The sequence below is a fragment of the Saxophila tyrrhenica genome (assembly GCF_035928015.1).
Source record: "Saxophila tyrrhenica strain CCFEE 5935 chromosome Unknown scaffold_4, whole genome shotgun sequence".
Classification (NCBI taxonomy): Eukaryota; Fungi; Ascomycota; class Dothideomycetes; order Mycosphaerellales; family Extremaceae; genus Saxophila; species Saxophila tyrrhenica.
In genome coordinates, this window is record NW_027041736.1 from 1,559,074 (window position 1) to 1,572,118 (window position 13,045).

At 55.3% G+C, this 13,045-nt stretch overlaps 10 protein-coding genes across 10 annotated transcripts; 5 read left to right on the forward strand and 5 right to left on the reverse strand.

The window, feature by feature from the left end:
• Positions 1-175: 175 nt before the first annotated feature.
• Positions 176-887, forward strand: LTR77_003294 (uncharacterized protein; the record flags this gene model as incomplete). Its single annotated transcript, XM_064800551.1, has 2 exons — positions 176-796; positions 825-887. The coding sequence occupies 2 exons, from the start codon at positions 176-178 to the stop codon at positions 885-887; spliced, it is 684 nt and encodes a 227-aa protein (XP_064661890.1).
• Positions 888-928: 41 nt separating this feature from the next.
• Positions 929-2,235, reverse strand: LTR77_003295 (uncharacterized protein; the record flags this gene model as incomplete). The annotated part of the gene is made up of 2 exons (XM_064800552.1): positions 929-2,059; positions 2,113-2,235. The coding sequence occupies 2 exons, from the start codon at positions 2,233-2,235 to the stop codon at positions 929-931; spliced, it is 1,254 nt and encodes a 417-aa protein (XP_064661891.1).
• A 364-nt stretch (positions 2,236-2,599) lies between these two features.
• LTR77_003296 (uncharacterized protein) lies at positions 2,600-3,187 on the forward strand (the record flags this gene model as incomplete). The annotated part of the gene is made up of 1 exon (XM_064800553.1): positions 2,600-3,187. One exon carries the CDS (start codon positions 2,600-2,602, stop codon positions 3,185-3,187), a length of 588 nt encoding a protein of 195 aa, XP_064661892.1.
• Positions 3,188-3,798: 611 nt separating this feature from the next.
• LTR77_003297 (uncharacterized protein) lies at positions 3,799-4,618 on the forward strand (the record flags this gene model as incomplete). Its single annotated transcript, XM_064800554.1, has 2 exons — positions 3,799-4,491; positions 4,526-4,618. The coding sequence occupies 2 exons, from the start codon at positions 3,799-3,801 to the stop codon at positions 4,616-4,618; spliced, it is 786 nt and encodes a 261-aa protein (XP_064661893.1).
• A 252-nt stretch (positions 4,619-4,870) lies between these two features.
• LTR77_003298 (uncharacterized protein) lies at positions 4,871-5,227 on the reverse strand (the record flags this gene model as incomplete). Its single annotated transcript, XM_064800555.1, has 1 exon — positions 4,871-5,227. One exon carries the CDS (start codon positions 5,225-5,227, stop codon positions 4,871-4,873), a length of 357 nt encoding a protein of 118 aa, XP_064661894.1.
• A 1,431-nt stretch (positions 5,228-6,658) lies between these two features.
• Positions 6,659-8,734, forward strand: LTR77_003299 (uncharacterized protein; the record flags this gene model as incomplete). Its single annotated transcript, XM_064800556.1, has 8 exons — positions 6,659-6,763; positions 6,815-6,862; positions 6,916-7,242; positions 7,315-7,344; positions 7,422-8,172; positions 8,230-8,351; positions 8,416-8,472; positions 8,528-8,734. 8 exons carry the CDS (start codon positions 6,659-6,661, stop codon positions 8,732-8,734), a joined length of 1,647 nt encoding a protein of 548 aa, XP_064661895.1.
• Positions 8,735-9,111: 377 nt separating this feature from the next.
• LTR77_003300 (uncharacterized protein) lies at positions 9,112-9,759 on the forward strand (the record flags this gene model as incomplete). Its single annotated transcript, XM_064800557.1, has 1 exon — positions 9,112-9,759. One exon carries the CDS (start codon positions 9,112-9,114, stop codon positions 9,757-9,759), a length of 648 nt encoding a protein of 215 aa, XP_064661896.1.
• Positions 9,760-9,955: 196 nt separating this feature from the next.
• LTR77_003301 (uncharacterized protein) lies at positions 9,956-10,767 on the reverse strand (the record flags this gene model as incomplete). Its single annotated transcript, XM_064800558.1, has 2 exons — positions 9,956-10,667; positions 10,715-10,767. The coding sequence occupies 2 exons, from the start codon at positions 10,765-10,767 to the stop codon at positions 9,956-9,958; spliced, it is 765 nt and encodes a 254-aa protein (XP_064661897.1).
• A 264-nt stretch (positions 10,768-11,031) lies between these two features.
• On the reverse strand, positions 11,032-11,870 carry LTR77_003302 (uncharacterized protein; the record flags this gene model as incomplete). Its single annotated transcript, XM_064800559.1, is given in 2 exon segments — positions 11,032-11,731; positions 11,749-11,870. The coding sequence occupies 2 exon segments, from the start codon at positions 11,868-11,870 to the stop codon at positions 11,032-11,034; spliced, it is 822 nt and encodes a 273-aa protein (XP_064661898.1).
• A 445-nt stretch (positions 11,871-12,315) lies between these two features.
• On the reverse strand, positions 12,316-12,867 carry LTR77_003303 (uncharacterized protein; the record flags this gene model as incomplete). Its single annotated transcript, XM_064800560.1, has 1 exon — positions 12,316-12,867. One exon carries the CDS (start codon positions 12,865-12,867, stop codon positions 12,316-12,318), a length of 552 nt encoding a protein of 183 aa, XP_064661899.1.
• Positions 12,868-13,045: the final 178 nt, after the last annotated feature.

Here is a 13,045-nt window from a genome sequence, read left to right on the forward strand (position 1 = left end):
TTGGTGGACATGAGTTTATCTGGAGTCGAGGTGCTTTACGCGCCTTCGCGGTCGACGCGTTTAGCTCCACTAGCTCCGATCCGTCGGCATCAGAAGGACCGAGCCGGCGCAGATCCCGGGAAAGTGCAGTGACATCTTCCATTGGCCTCTCACTTCCATCTCTTCCAACCTCACCATGGCAGACGATACGCGACAGTCGCCCAAGACTGCTACCACAGATGATGGCGTCCCAATCACCAAAGAAGGTCTGACAGCACACCCCGAAAACAAGCCTTTCGCTGGCCAGCAATGGCAGGACCCGTCAAAGGACATCAACCCGCCTCAAGGAGCCAACCTGCTCTCCGGCGGCACGCAGAACACCGCCGGCGGTAAGGCGCCTGAAGTCAGCATAGGCAACGCCTTCCAGAATGGCATCACCTTCTCCGATTTTGCAGAACTGCCCAAGCGACCCTGTGTGCGAGATGCTGGCATGACGGGCCTAGGCTCTGGCTTCGCGCTTGGAGGTCTGCGTTTCATGTTTCGTGCTGGCGTATTCAGTGCTTGCAACTGGGCAGTCTTCGGGACCTGTTTCGGCAGCGGGATCATGTATCAGTATTGTCTGTACAAGCGGCAGGCGGAGCGGGATGGAATGATCAGGGCGGTGGAGATAATGAACAAGAACCAGCTGGAGAAGCAGGCGCGGGAGCAAGCAAAGGAGAGGCAGAAGGAGGAGAGGAGGAAACTGAAGGATCAGGAGTTGGAGGCGCATTATGCGAAGTTGAGAGATGAAGAGGCGCGGAATAGGCCTTGGTGGAAGGTGTGGTGACGATATATCTGCCCTTCAGGCCTTGTGCGATACGTGGACAGCTATGTTCGACTACAATCGCGGCGAAGGTCGAAAACAGTGATTCGCGCAGGTCGACTCGGCGTCGCGGTCTTCGCTCCTCTCCTATCTCCTCGCACGATGATCGGCAACCTCCTCCCACTGAACGCCGACCCATTCCTCCAGATACCCAACTTCGCCCACCGTCTTCTCCTTCTCCTGACAGTCTTCGCCACACGCGCCGACGATGATGGTGCCCCACTCCATCCCATCGATTGCCGGGTCATCCGCCTCCAGGTCAGCAATCATATGCGGCGTAAGCTGCAACTCAAAAACCCTACCAGCGCCGCAGTTCCCACACCGAGGGACTTTCAATGAGCTAGCGAATGTCGCTCCAGACGTCTGGATCCTTCCACCCTCAGCAGCAGGCGCAAGCATCTTGCCCACCGTATCGGTCCTCGCATAGAGCAACGGCTGGCCCCCAAATTCATATCGAAGCACCTGCTCTGGATTCTGCGACAGTCGGTCCGCGAAACGTTGGAAGGTCTTGTCCATTGTGCTTTCGAAGAGCGCTTTGTCTTCGGCAGCACTGCTGGAGCTCCCTTCGCCGTTCGTTTCGACGCGCGCGTTGGAAGGCACGTCGTCGGCTCCGAAGGTTGGGTCGAGGTATTCTGTGTCGGCGTCGAGATGGTAGCGAGTGTAGGGTTTGGGGTCTTCGGGCCAGCGTTCCGGTGTGCTAGGTGGTGGAGTGGGTGCGGCGGGACGCGAGTCGGAGGAGATACGAGCTTTCTGTGCGAAGCTTTCGGCCAGGTTGTCTGTTGCTGTCGCTGATGAAGCAGGCTCCTGACCTGGAGAAGGATTTGACGCCGGAGCTGCTGTTTTTGCCGCGAAGGGATTTGCTGGCCCCGTAGAAGGTCCAGAAGCGAACGGATTACTCTGCGCAGCTGTAGGCGCTTTAGCACCAAATAAGGTCTCTCCCAGATTCACCTTCTTTTCCTCTGCCCTCTCCCCGTTCCTCGTCTCTCTTTCACCATCCGTAGCCATCTCATACCTCCTCTCCGCCCTGATCGCCCTCACACTCCCCTCCTTGCGCCTACACGCCTTCCTCCTGCACCCAAACACATAGACCTTCCTCTCATGCCCTGGAAAGCGCTCCGGTAAATCTCCATTCAATTGTAGAAGTAGACACAGGACGCTGTTACAGACTTTGCATTTCGCTAGTCGACCATCGGGGGTATAAGATTTGTCAAGCCATGTCTAGCCTTCTCTTAGCATTACTCTCACGGCGCAAGTGGGTGATCATGGCGTACTGGTTGTCCGCCGAGCTGGCTGAAGTCGTCTATGGTGGGGTCTTTGGAGGCATAGCCGAGCAGGACGTTAGTAGCGAGGTCGGTTGTGTCGCTGAGAGAGGAATCGGAATCGGAGTCTGCCATTGTTGTGATTGCGGGTGGGTGTAGGAAGTGGCAGTGCGAGTGAGAGCTGTCACAGAAGATTTGTTCGAGGTCTCGCTCCTGCCTTGTTGGGATGAAAAGGTGGGGCTGGTCTTCACAAGTGCCTTGATGCGAGTCGCAGCAGCTTCGTCTCTTCCTCCTTGACAACGAATGCCTCTACATGCCGTCTACCTTACATCCACCAGGTAAACACATATGTAAGTAAATGCACGTCCTTCATCACTTCTGCAACTCCCTATGCTACTTCATGAGATCCGCCCCAAATCACTCCTACTCTCCGCCGTTTAGTCACATGCAACCACCCCTTAACATAAAGTCTATGGCCGCCATCGAACGGCCGGCAGGAATGTCTGGCCTACCTCGCGAGATTCCGGACGAGATCTGGAAGTACACTCTATACAACCCAGCCTGGAACACACCATCGAGCGAGACCTGCCAACAACCCCAACAGCCTGCAATCTGCCGCGTCAATCAGCAGATGCGCCATGAGTGTCTTCCGATGTTCTACAACTGCAATACGTTCCATTTGCACGTCGGGGATCCATCAAGCGTGGCATGGCTGCGTGCTATCGGTCCTTCCAACATCCAAAACCTGCGCCATCTAATTCTCACCAACATCGTCATGCGTATCGCGCCGTGCCACTGTGGCAAAATTGAGATTAACGGGTTCTTCGACCTACAGGACGGTAGCCTGACGATCTCCGCGTACAAGGCGGCAGACACCAAGCAGCCACATCGCGAACGTGTTAGGAAAGGCGTACGACTGGCTGCAGAGGAGTTCTTCAGGCGCGAGATCGAGACCGCTTTTATTCGTGGAGTTGAGCGGAGCGCTGAAGGGCTCACTATACTTATGGAGCGTTTTGATGTCGTCTGCAAAGATTGGAATAATCCTTTGAAACGGTACGATAGCGGTCTCGATGATAATGATAGCTAGAGGAGTCGGCGTCACCGGAAGCCCTGCTGCTCTAGGTGATGTTCATTCCCGGGCTTGAGAAGTCGCCGGAGGTATACAGGTGTACAATGCACGGGCGTCGTCGCGCAGATGTAGGGATGGAAGGGGAGGGCGCAGGTGGAGTATGCATGGTCCCGTCGTGCAAAGGAGGTTCTGCTGCGCCGGCACATGGATATAAGACTTCTTCCTGCTCTTCTTCGAAATATCACGTACCAAAGAAGATCCAGTGCCTGACGATTCGCTGTTGAACCTAACACTCGCCCCGCCAGAATGTTCACGACCCGGTTGCCCAAAGGCTTGCTAGGTCTTGATCGAGAGCTCCGAGACCAGATTTCCGACTATCTTAGCGAGGGAAGCGGTGGAACATCATCGATCACGGCGGGTATTATTGAGCATGGTTGCCTTCAAAACTCCGTTCCTTCGTGCTTCATCGTGCTTCTCGGTCCTCCACGGTATTCCGCGTTGTGCCTCTTTTGTAAAAGCACCTGAAGTCCTCAAATTGTTCTTCTCTTCGGAACGTCAGTGCGAGTGTATATACGCTTGCCGGTCGCGACGAATATCAGGTTTGCCAACACAGACGAGGCTTCCCCACCATGGCTTCCCATCTGCCCAAAGGTTTGCTCGATCTGCCACGCGAGCTCCGCGACGAGGTTTGGTTTTATGCTCTGCATCAACCGCTCGCAGCGGTGACACGAGCCTCCCCCTACGGCACTATGATCGAGCGCAACCACACATCTGAACCACCACTCTGCAGAGTCAACAAGCAGATAAGGGACGAGACTCTGGACGTCTTCTATGGTGGCAGTATATTTGCGGCCGACCTCTACAAGAAAAATGGAAACCGTGCGCTCGCATACCGCTGGGCTGCATCAATTGGCAACGACAGCATTCGCCGCCTCCAACTTCTAGTGCTCAGTGGCTACGGAGGCCAGGAATGCCGCCCAGGAGTCAAGTTCTGGAATCTTCGCTTGACGTGTCACTTCGACTTCCACACGGGCGACATCCAGCTCTTTGTCTATGTTGAAAGAGGCATAGGTGCTTGGCTGACCGTTGAGGAAATAGAAAAACAGTTTGGACACCTGACGCCAGAGTGGAGGGCTATCCTAACAGAGAACAGAGTGGAGAAGGCTGAAGATGTATTGCGCTCTATTCTCAATGAGAGAGGAGGTCTTGTTGGACTGCAATATATCCCCGGCGGGCTCGCGTGGCTCGTAGAACGGTTCGCCGAGTTCTGTGACGGAGAGGACAATCCCATCCTAGAGTGTAGCGAAGAGACAAAAAAGCGGGTACGAGATATGATGGCTCCCGAGCCACTGCCAGACCTTGGTTTATGGAGGAAACCCTGGACGCAGCCTCAAAGATCTCCTGAGCCCAACGCGAGGTCTACCCAACGATATTGGCCCGGTTTCCTGAGGCTGCCTTACTTTGGTTCCCGATCAGCGTAAGATGAGTGCACCAGGCCTCTCCGCCCATGATTCCATGCACGTACGCTTCACCAACAAAGTTGTTGCGGTCGAGTAGATGGCGAATCACTAACGGCACCCGGGAGCCTTTCACCACATGTACCTAATCGTCAGGAACACTACCTTTTGGACCCAGACCGATGAACCCGCGCTCTGTCATGAGCGTCTGCTACTCACCCATTTCAGAAGCTGCGCAAAGACATCACCAATCTCCGGAGACATCTGCAATCTCGTCAGCGCCGTTGACGATGATCGTGAACTCCGACGCTCTGTCCTCGCCCCAGCTGTACGAAAGGCAGTCGTAGCTGGGAATGTCGGATTTCTTGAAGCCTTGCATCTCGCACTCGATCAAATTGGTGTCGCCATCACGTGCGGGTAAGATACGCAGGAGTCGGATGTCGGTCTCTTCGCCAACATTCTCATAATGAAATGGTGGTACGTCAGGCTGGGCGTGCGGTGTTAGTGGTAGCTGGGGGAACAGTTTAAGAGGTGGTGCGTGAGTGTATGCTGGCGCAGTGCCCAGCACCATCTCCTTATTGAACTGCTTGATGAAAGGCATTTTGGCCAGAGCGGCGATAACATTCTCTCGTACCGCCGGAGCGTTTCGAAGTAACTCTTGCTGCAGCCAGGCGGTATGCAATCGTCGACCTCCTACGTCAATCGTTTGCGGTACTGGGGATGACCGAGTGGGGGCAGTATCTCTTTCGGTATGCATGGGACCTACTCCTGTCCTACCTTGAGAGGTCTGAGAAGGATCCATCGCGTTCATCCAAACCAGTCATTTGATTGCACGACCAGCCAGTTGATTGCGATCTTGCTTCACTGCATTGCCTGCTTCCGTGGAAACAGCTGTGAATCCGTTGAAGCTTATTGAAACTCGTGATCTGGATTATCGTATGCAGTAGCGTCGTTGTCTGGCTTCCGAATGATTTTATCAGCGTCCTTGTTCGGCACCCTCTCGTTCCGTAGGATAAGTTCGCAGAAAGCTACCTTATCAATTGTGGTGGAAGTGGGCCATTTTGCGTGCTGATACGGCACTGGCAAAGGATCGAGCTGACTCCCACAGCTCCCATTTATTTATATCGAGTGCCGAAGAGGATTCATGCTGGAGGGTGCAATTCATCAAGCGAATCATATTTGCCCAGCGTCTGCGGAAGTCTTCCGGCGGTGCGAGGCTTTGGCTGGCTCTTATCACAACGTGGATCATGGAGGAAGGGAGGAGCTCGAAGAACACCACTCTGACACGGCTCGGCGCGGCCAGGGCGGGAGTCGGGAGGGCATAGCGGCAATGGCGTCAGGAGGGTGGGGGTGCTATTTCCGAGGGGGTGGGGGCCCTGGGGTGCTCAAGGATCCATCGACGGCACCGTTGCTCCACTCTCCGCAGACCTCACCTCTGTTCGTTGTTTGAGATGCGCTTGGTTGCTACACAGAGGATTCCATGATTCCCCTTTGAATCGCACGACAACGTACCCATCTGGGTATACACTGTGACACTGCCCTTCCCCGTCCCACTGTACTCTACCTTATCGCCCAATTCTACCCCTGGCGCTGACAGAAGGAGTTCAACCCCCCCATGTTGAAGCACGAGACCGACACCGAAGGAGTTGTGAGGGATTGCTGGAGATAACCAGCCCAAGTGCGAGTAGCAAGACCAACGAGCATATTGTAGGTACAAGAAGCAGTGAGTTGTCGATGCCATCCGGTCCTTCAGCAGCACACAGGAAGCGTCTTCCTCTTGGTCTAGTCGCACGGTATCTCGCTCATCATGCCTCCTCACGCGTCCGCGAAGGCTTTGAAGGCTTTCACCTTCGTTTTCGCAGGCCTAACGGCCGCCAATCCTCTCCGGAACCACCCGTACCGTCGAGACGCAAGAGCAGAGGCTACAACCACCCTCTCGCAAGTGACTTTGACCACCGCGCCGGCAACTACTCCTCTTGCCCAAAAACGGCAGGACAGGAGTTGCAGCCTCAATTCCTTCTCGGGGACGACAATGTCCGACCTCACCCTCACAGCTGGAGTCGAATGCACCTGTGACGACGGCATGATGGCCGGTATTGGTACCAGCACTGGCACTGATGGCTGGAACACTCTCACTGTAGGCAGAGGCTTCTTTTGATCGCGGTCGATGGCTGCTGACGACTCCTAGTGTGAAAACGAGGAAATGACTCCGGTCTCCACTGTCACGGCACCTATGGTCAGTACAGAGATGCTCGCCTGCGTGCAATGCATAGACTGATACTTATGTAGGGTCCCAGTCCCACGGATGTAGAGTGGTGCCACCCCCCTCTCGACCAGAGCGACCCAAAGGCGCTAGTTGCACTATGGGAGGACAAAAACGTCTCCGGCGTCCTCGATTACTGGACGAGAGAAGAGTCAGAGAACGGCGGCGACAACTGGGTCTTCAACCTTGTCAGTTATGTTGACCCTAGCATAGGAAGCACCGCCATTGGTGGCTGCGGCGTGACTGGTGGCACTTGTGATCTGAAGCTCGACTGCGACCAAATGGCAGCGAACGGCTTCGGCGCACACTACTGGATCTTGACAGCGGTTGTTGGCTTCCATAACAAGCTCGATGTAAGTTGAGAGACACTTGTCGTTCAAGAAGGCATACGCTGATCATTTCAGGCTTCACACACAGCTCTACAGGATAACGTAATCGGAGACATCCTCAAGATCGTAAGTCCACGCAGTTCTTGAGTATATGAAAATTCTCTGGCGCTCTCCTTGGGACTCGAGACTGATCGGTTGCGTAGGATCGCATTGCCGCAGACTTCTCGGCTCCCGCAAACACTGCCAACAATCAACTGACAGTGCTGGCCAACCTGCTCAGCGCCGGCCTCTTCATGGCCGGCAGTTTAGCAGGCGTTGTCGGCGTAGCGGCCGCTGAGATCGGCGTAGCAGCCTCAGCAACGAGAGCGGCTGCTCTAGCTGCCCAAAGGAATCTAATCAGGCAAGGTGTTCGTACGGGACAGACACCCGACGCTGCCGAGTTGTCCAGACTAGCAGGGCGGATTAAAGCGTCTGACACACTAATACAACAAGGCGGGGACACTACAAGAGTCACAAACGCCCTCGGTGCTAGTCTTTGGACTGCCGCCTCTAGCTTTTCAATGGTTTCGGCTTTTGCGGAAGAAAATGGCCAAGTCGACGACGTCGTCCTCAGCGACCAATTGTCCCTAATGTTCGAACAGTGTCTACAACAGATGAAAGACCTCGGAGCGCGGGCTATGGGGAGGGGGGGCAATTACGACGCTCTACCGACTGACCCGGACATGGGGGACCTCCCCGAGGATAGCTATATCGCAGGCTTCTTCGCGGACGGCAAGTTCTTGCTCGCCGAATCTGCCGACGCCTTTCAAGGAAATCTCGATTCTACCTACTCCGTTTTCCGGTCGAAGCTTGTCGACCTAGCGCTACAGTCGGGTGGATTGCAGGTCTTGGCTATACAGAATAAATACGTGTCGGATGAGGACGACTGCCTGAACGAAAATCCACTGGTTGGACGTAAGTCGTTGCGGCTACCTTTTCTATGCTCATCATCCGTGCTGACTTCTCATCCAGCTGACCCGCTGTGGATGGACCCGCTCGCCGACGGCAATTTCTACTGCATGCAGCTCTTCCGCGCCAATCACGGAGGCTTGTGCGCCCAATTGGGAAATGAAGGTGTTACAGGCAATTGTGACGTGAGTCCCTCTAACGACACCGTCTTCTTCCCCTACACTTCCGCCCTTACTAACTACGTGTCAGTGGGTTCCAGCCGCCCAAGACGTCCGGGACAAACTGAGAGACGACTACGGGTTCAACGTAAGTCACCTGTCCAACCTCCACATTCGTGCTACACAACTAACCGGTTCGGCAGTTGGAGAATTACTACTCCGCCGCCGTCCAGTGTAACAAGGCCCACTTGGAAGACAGGATGCCCGATTATGAGGCGATGCAGAGCGACGGCGTTACGCCGGCGTGCTACTACAACATCCCGGCGCAGTTGGCGGAGCCTACGGTGCATTGCAACGGTGACGGCTCGCCGGATAAGTGCTTGCACGGCTATAAAATGACTGACTTCTAGATGGAGGCATTTGGGTGTCGGGAATGATGGGAAGCGTGAGCCTGGTCTGTCGAACGCTTTCTCCACGCAACATACTCGATGGAGCCACGGGCTGAACCAACATCTACACCAGGCTTTGGAATCCACGTTGCGACGAGGTAGGAGGCGTTATATTTGGGGGCCAGAAGATCAGCAGCAGGGATAGAGGCCAGGCTGCTGCATCCCGGGACGACACGACACCTCTCTCTCTTCTCTACAGGCATCAGTATCCGTACGTGTGTATAAAGCGCACCATTCGCACAGCAGCTAGTGATCAGAGTGACTCTTGAAGAACGTATATCTTGCGAGCTCGCGGTATCCTCCCAGACTGTAAGACCTCAAAAAGCAGTCAAATCAGCATGGCCGTGACTCCGACATCCCCAACTATTCTCTCCCTCCCACGCGAGCTGCGGGATCAAGTTTACGGATACGCCCTCCTGGAGCCCATTGTATCTGTTACTCCCAAACTCCACCACGCTCCCGACTTCCAAAACTACCCGCCCGCCACCCAACCCGGCATCACCAAGACCAACCGCCAGCTCCGCGAAGAAACCCTGCCCCTCTTCTACAGCCTCAACACCTTCCACATGGGCTTAGGTAACAGGACAGACCGCCCGCTGACGAAGCGCTGGCTGCGCAGCTTGAACGCGGACAACATCCGACACCTTCGACGGATTCAGTTAGCCACGTGGACGACGACGTGCCTGGGAAACGAGACCGGCGAGCTCTGGTTCTGGTATGTCGTCGGCGAGGTCGACCTCGTTTCTGGAGGAGTTGAAGTCGAGACGCTTTTCTGGGAGAATGTGGATGGTCATAGTCTAGTGCCGGTCAAAGGCAACAGGGACGTGCTGAAGGCGAGACAGAGCGTAGAGATGATTCGCAGCGTGCTTGGTTCGTGGGCTGTGGGTGGAGTTGATCGCGAAGGGATTGAGAGGCTTATGGAGAGTTTCGATGGGGTGTGTAGGAGGAGGGATTTGCCGCTTGTGGATAGGAGTGATGAGTTTTAGAGGATATGCGCTGGGAACCACGAGAGACATATCTCCGGATCCGCCACCATCATCTCGCAATCCGTCATGAAGACCGGCTCCTTTGGGTGATAACCCGCGAATACAGAGTACCCCAGACCCAGAGGTCGACACTTTCACCACCGTCTTACCACGAAGAGAAGGGCCCACGGCTCTGCAGAACAGCGTCCTGATAATTCTATCTACGCCTGATCCACGATCTCACCTTCTCACGATCCTCGAACAACTCGGGCCGCTTCATCATCAAATGGAGTTCATCGGGCAGGTAGCACCGCTCGTTATCCATGTAGCACTCCTCCACCTCTCCATGGCAGTGGTATTCGAAGCACACATCCTCACGATGGCGCTGCGGCGCATTCAGCCACGCCTGAGCTGCATCAATGAGGTTCTTTGAGAGAAGGCTGGCCTCGACGTCACCCATCGCCATGCTGCGCGCCGCGACATCGATGGCCCACTTCCTGGCCATGGAGCTCTCTGCTGTGCCGGCGAAGAGCTTCTCGGCTGCCATGTGGGTGCCGAGACACAGCTCCTTCTTGCCACATCGGCATTGCTTTCGCTGGAGGCTGTCGATGACTGTGTCTCGGAAGGCTGCGTCAAGTAACATCTCGCCGAGAATGTAGGCGGACGCCAGCACGTTCCATTCGAACCCACAAGCTGGTGGAAGGTCCCCGGGCACGTCGACGATGGTTGGAAGATTTCGCGAATAGAGCCAGTTGCCGTAGGTGTTGAAGGTGTGCGCACCGACGTCCGGGAGATCGACGGCTTGACCGGTCTGCCATTGAGACTTACTTCGGATCCTGAAGAACTCCGAAGACTGAAGTAAGGGTTGGTGGCCGTAGAATCGGACGGATGGCATGCCGACGTTGATCGTCGTGAGTCCCAGGCTGGCGCTGTGAACTGTTAGCTGGTGATGGAATATCAAGACAGTTATACGTACTCGAATCCGTGAGCCTCGGGCACTTTGGAGTCGCGGGTAGGCACTGGCACCATGGTGGGTGCAAGCGTAGGTCGACTGATGTTGTGCCATAGAAGAAAGCCGGTTGAATGAGGACATACATGTATGAGAAAAGAGGCAAGGGATGTTAGGCAAGACAGGCGGCAAAGGTAGTACAGTATGCCTAGATTTCTAGAAACCAACTTCCAAGACATCATCCACAGCAATCTCCTCCTCGAAGCCAGGAAATTGCAAAACGCCACCACAGCGACAGCTAAAGCCAGCCAGAGCCTTCAGCAGATGGGAGAAGCGGCGCTCGCTCATGGCCATGGGTGCACAACTCTCGTCAAGTGGCAGTTCTTCACGCCTCCTTCATGCTCGTGGTAATGGCTCGGGTTGTTAGTCTTCCTGGAGAACCTTTTCGCCGGCAAGCCTCGCCTTTCCACCAACAGCTTGGCGACATCGAACACCAGGTCCGAAGACTTTCGCGCAGCTTCGAACGGATCTGGGAACGCAAAGTCGGCGGTATACTCCGCAAGCAGCGCACGGCATCTCGACGTAGAAGCAGTGCCATTGTAGAGGTCTGCCACAGTTGCTGGTAGAGGGCCGCGGCGTTCTCCGTCGGCTAGGGCTTGAAGGCTCTCGTCCATCATGTCAACGATTGTGTCTTTGAGCAGCGAGTCCATATACCTTTCTCCGAGGAGATAAGCGTTCACCAGGAGATCCCATCTCTGCAAAGTCTTGAGGTTGGGTCCAACGTCAGCAATAGCAATCTTCCGACAGTAACGCCAGGTTGTGTATATTGCGAACACCTTCGGCTCTTCCTCCGGAAGCTCAACGATCCTGGGAAGGCTTTTCGTCCACTGGTCCTTCACAGCAGCAGCAAAGAACTGGGAGGAAGCCTTCAGGATGTGCTCGTGAATATTCATCGACGCTTGACGGTGCGGATGCTTGCCCACTTGGACTACAACAATTGGTTGTGTTGCACTGCGTAAATCAGATACTCTGGCGTACGTGAAGCTGGAAAAAGTGCTTACTCAAAGACAGTCGCCTCTGATGACCCGTCGTCCCTCCGCCGGGCTTTCGAAGCCGGCTCATCGACTGGAGACTCAACCATCCACCGCTTGGGCGTTCCGCGCTCTCCTTGAGTTGCTTGCATCGTTGCGCTGCTGTGTGTTGGCGTGACAGGTGCCATGTGAAACTTCGGCCGTTGAGAACAGTCAATCTCGATGGGTGCGTCAGAGGTTCCTGCGGCCTGACGGTGCGTTGCTGGGATGACTCTTCTGTCAGGCATCGGCATGCTGTGAGTGTGCGGTGAGGAAGATGGGCCTATCCAGTTCCGCTCGCAGGGAGAGTTTGTTGCGCTACGCCACGGGCCGTGTGAGTACCCCGGCTGGCGAGGTGGATGTCCACCTGTAAAGCTATTAGCTTGACTGATTGGTAGTGACCATCGACTTGACTTACAACGTGAGTCTGAACGGCTTCAGACGCCACTATGTTGTTGTGGTATGGAAGAAGTGAGGTGTGAGAGTGAAAAGTCCTGAAATGGGTTCTGCCTGGGACAGCTCTTGCTGTTGCGGAAGGAAGGAGCGACCTCGACGCGTCTACGCGACCACCTCACCGTCTTCTTTCAGACTCTCCTCCAACAGCTTCTTCGCCTCATCTATCAACTCGCTCTCCTTCTCGACGCCCACCTTATTGCCTCTGCTGTTCAACCACCCGACATCCAGATTGCCCAGCCCACCGTTCGTGATGCGCTCCGTCTCCTGTACCGATGCAGCTGTAGCCTGCCCTCTTTGCTGTCCTTGGCTGGACATACTCTGCCTCTGCTGCGCACTGCCAGCTAGTGAAGACGCTTCGGGCGCAATGATCCCAGCTTCCTCCAACGCATACGCCTGCCTTCTCAGGCGCGCGACGATGGCCTGTAGATGTGTGTAGTAGCCCTGCGTGTTCTCTGCGAATGCCTGTTTTCGCTTGTCGATTGAGGCTGCTTCACTACCATTCTGCATGTGCGCATCGCCGTCGCCAGTTATCAATGGCCTGTCAGTGAGCGAGTTGATCGCGTGGCCGGCAGACTGCAGCAGTTCCGCAACCTCGGCGTTGATGGCTGAGAGGTCGCGGATGCGATCGGCAGGTGATATAGTCTGCGAAGCCATGGTGACTTCACTAACGTCTATGAGCTCGTCGTGCTGCACAGAAGTGTTGGTTGATCACAGGTGAAGTCGAGCAGGTGGCTGCAAGGCCCATCTTCAGGGGTCCGTGCGTCGGGCAGTCCACAGGAGCTATCATCACGGCGTGCGCAGCTCTCAGTTCAGCTTCTCAATTCGAACTGCC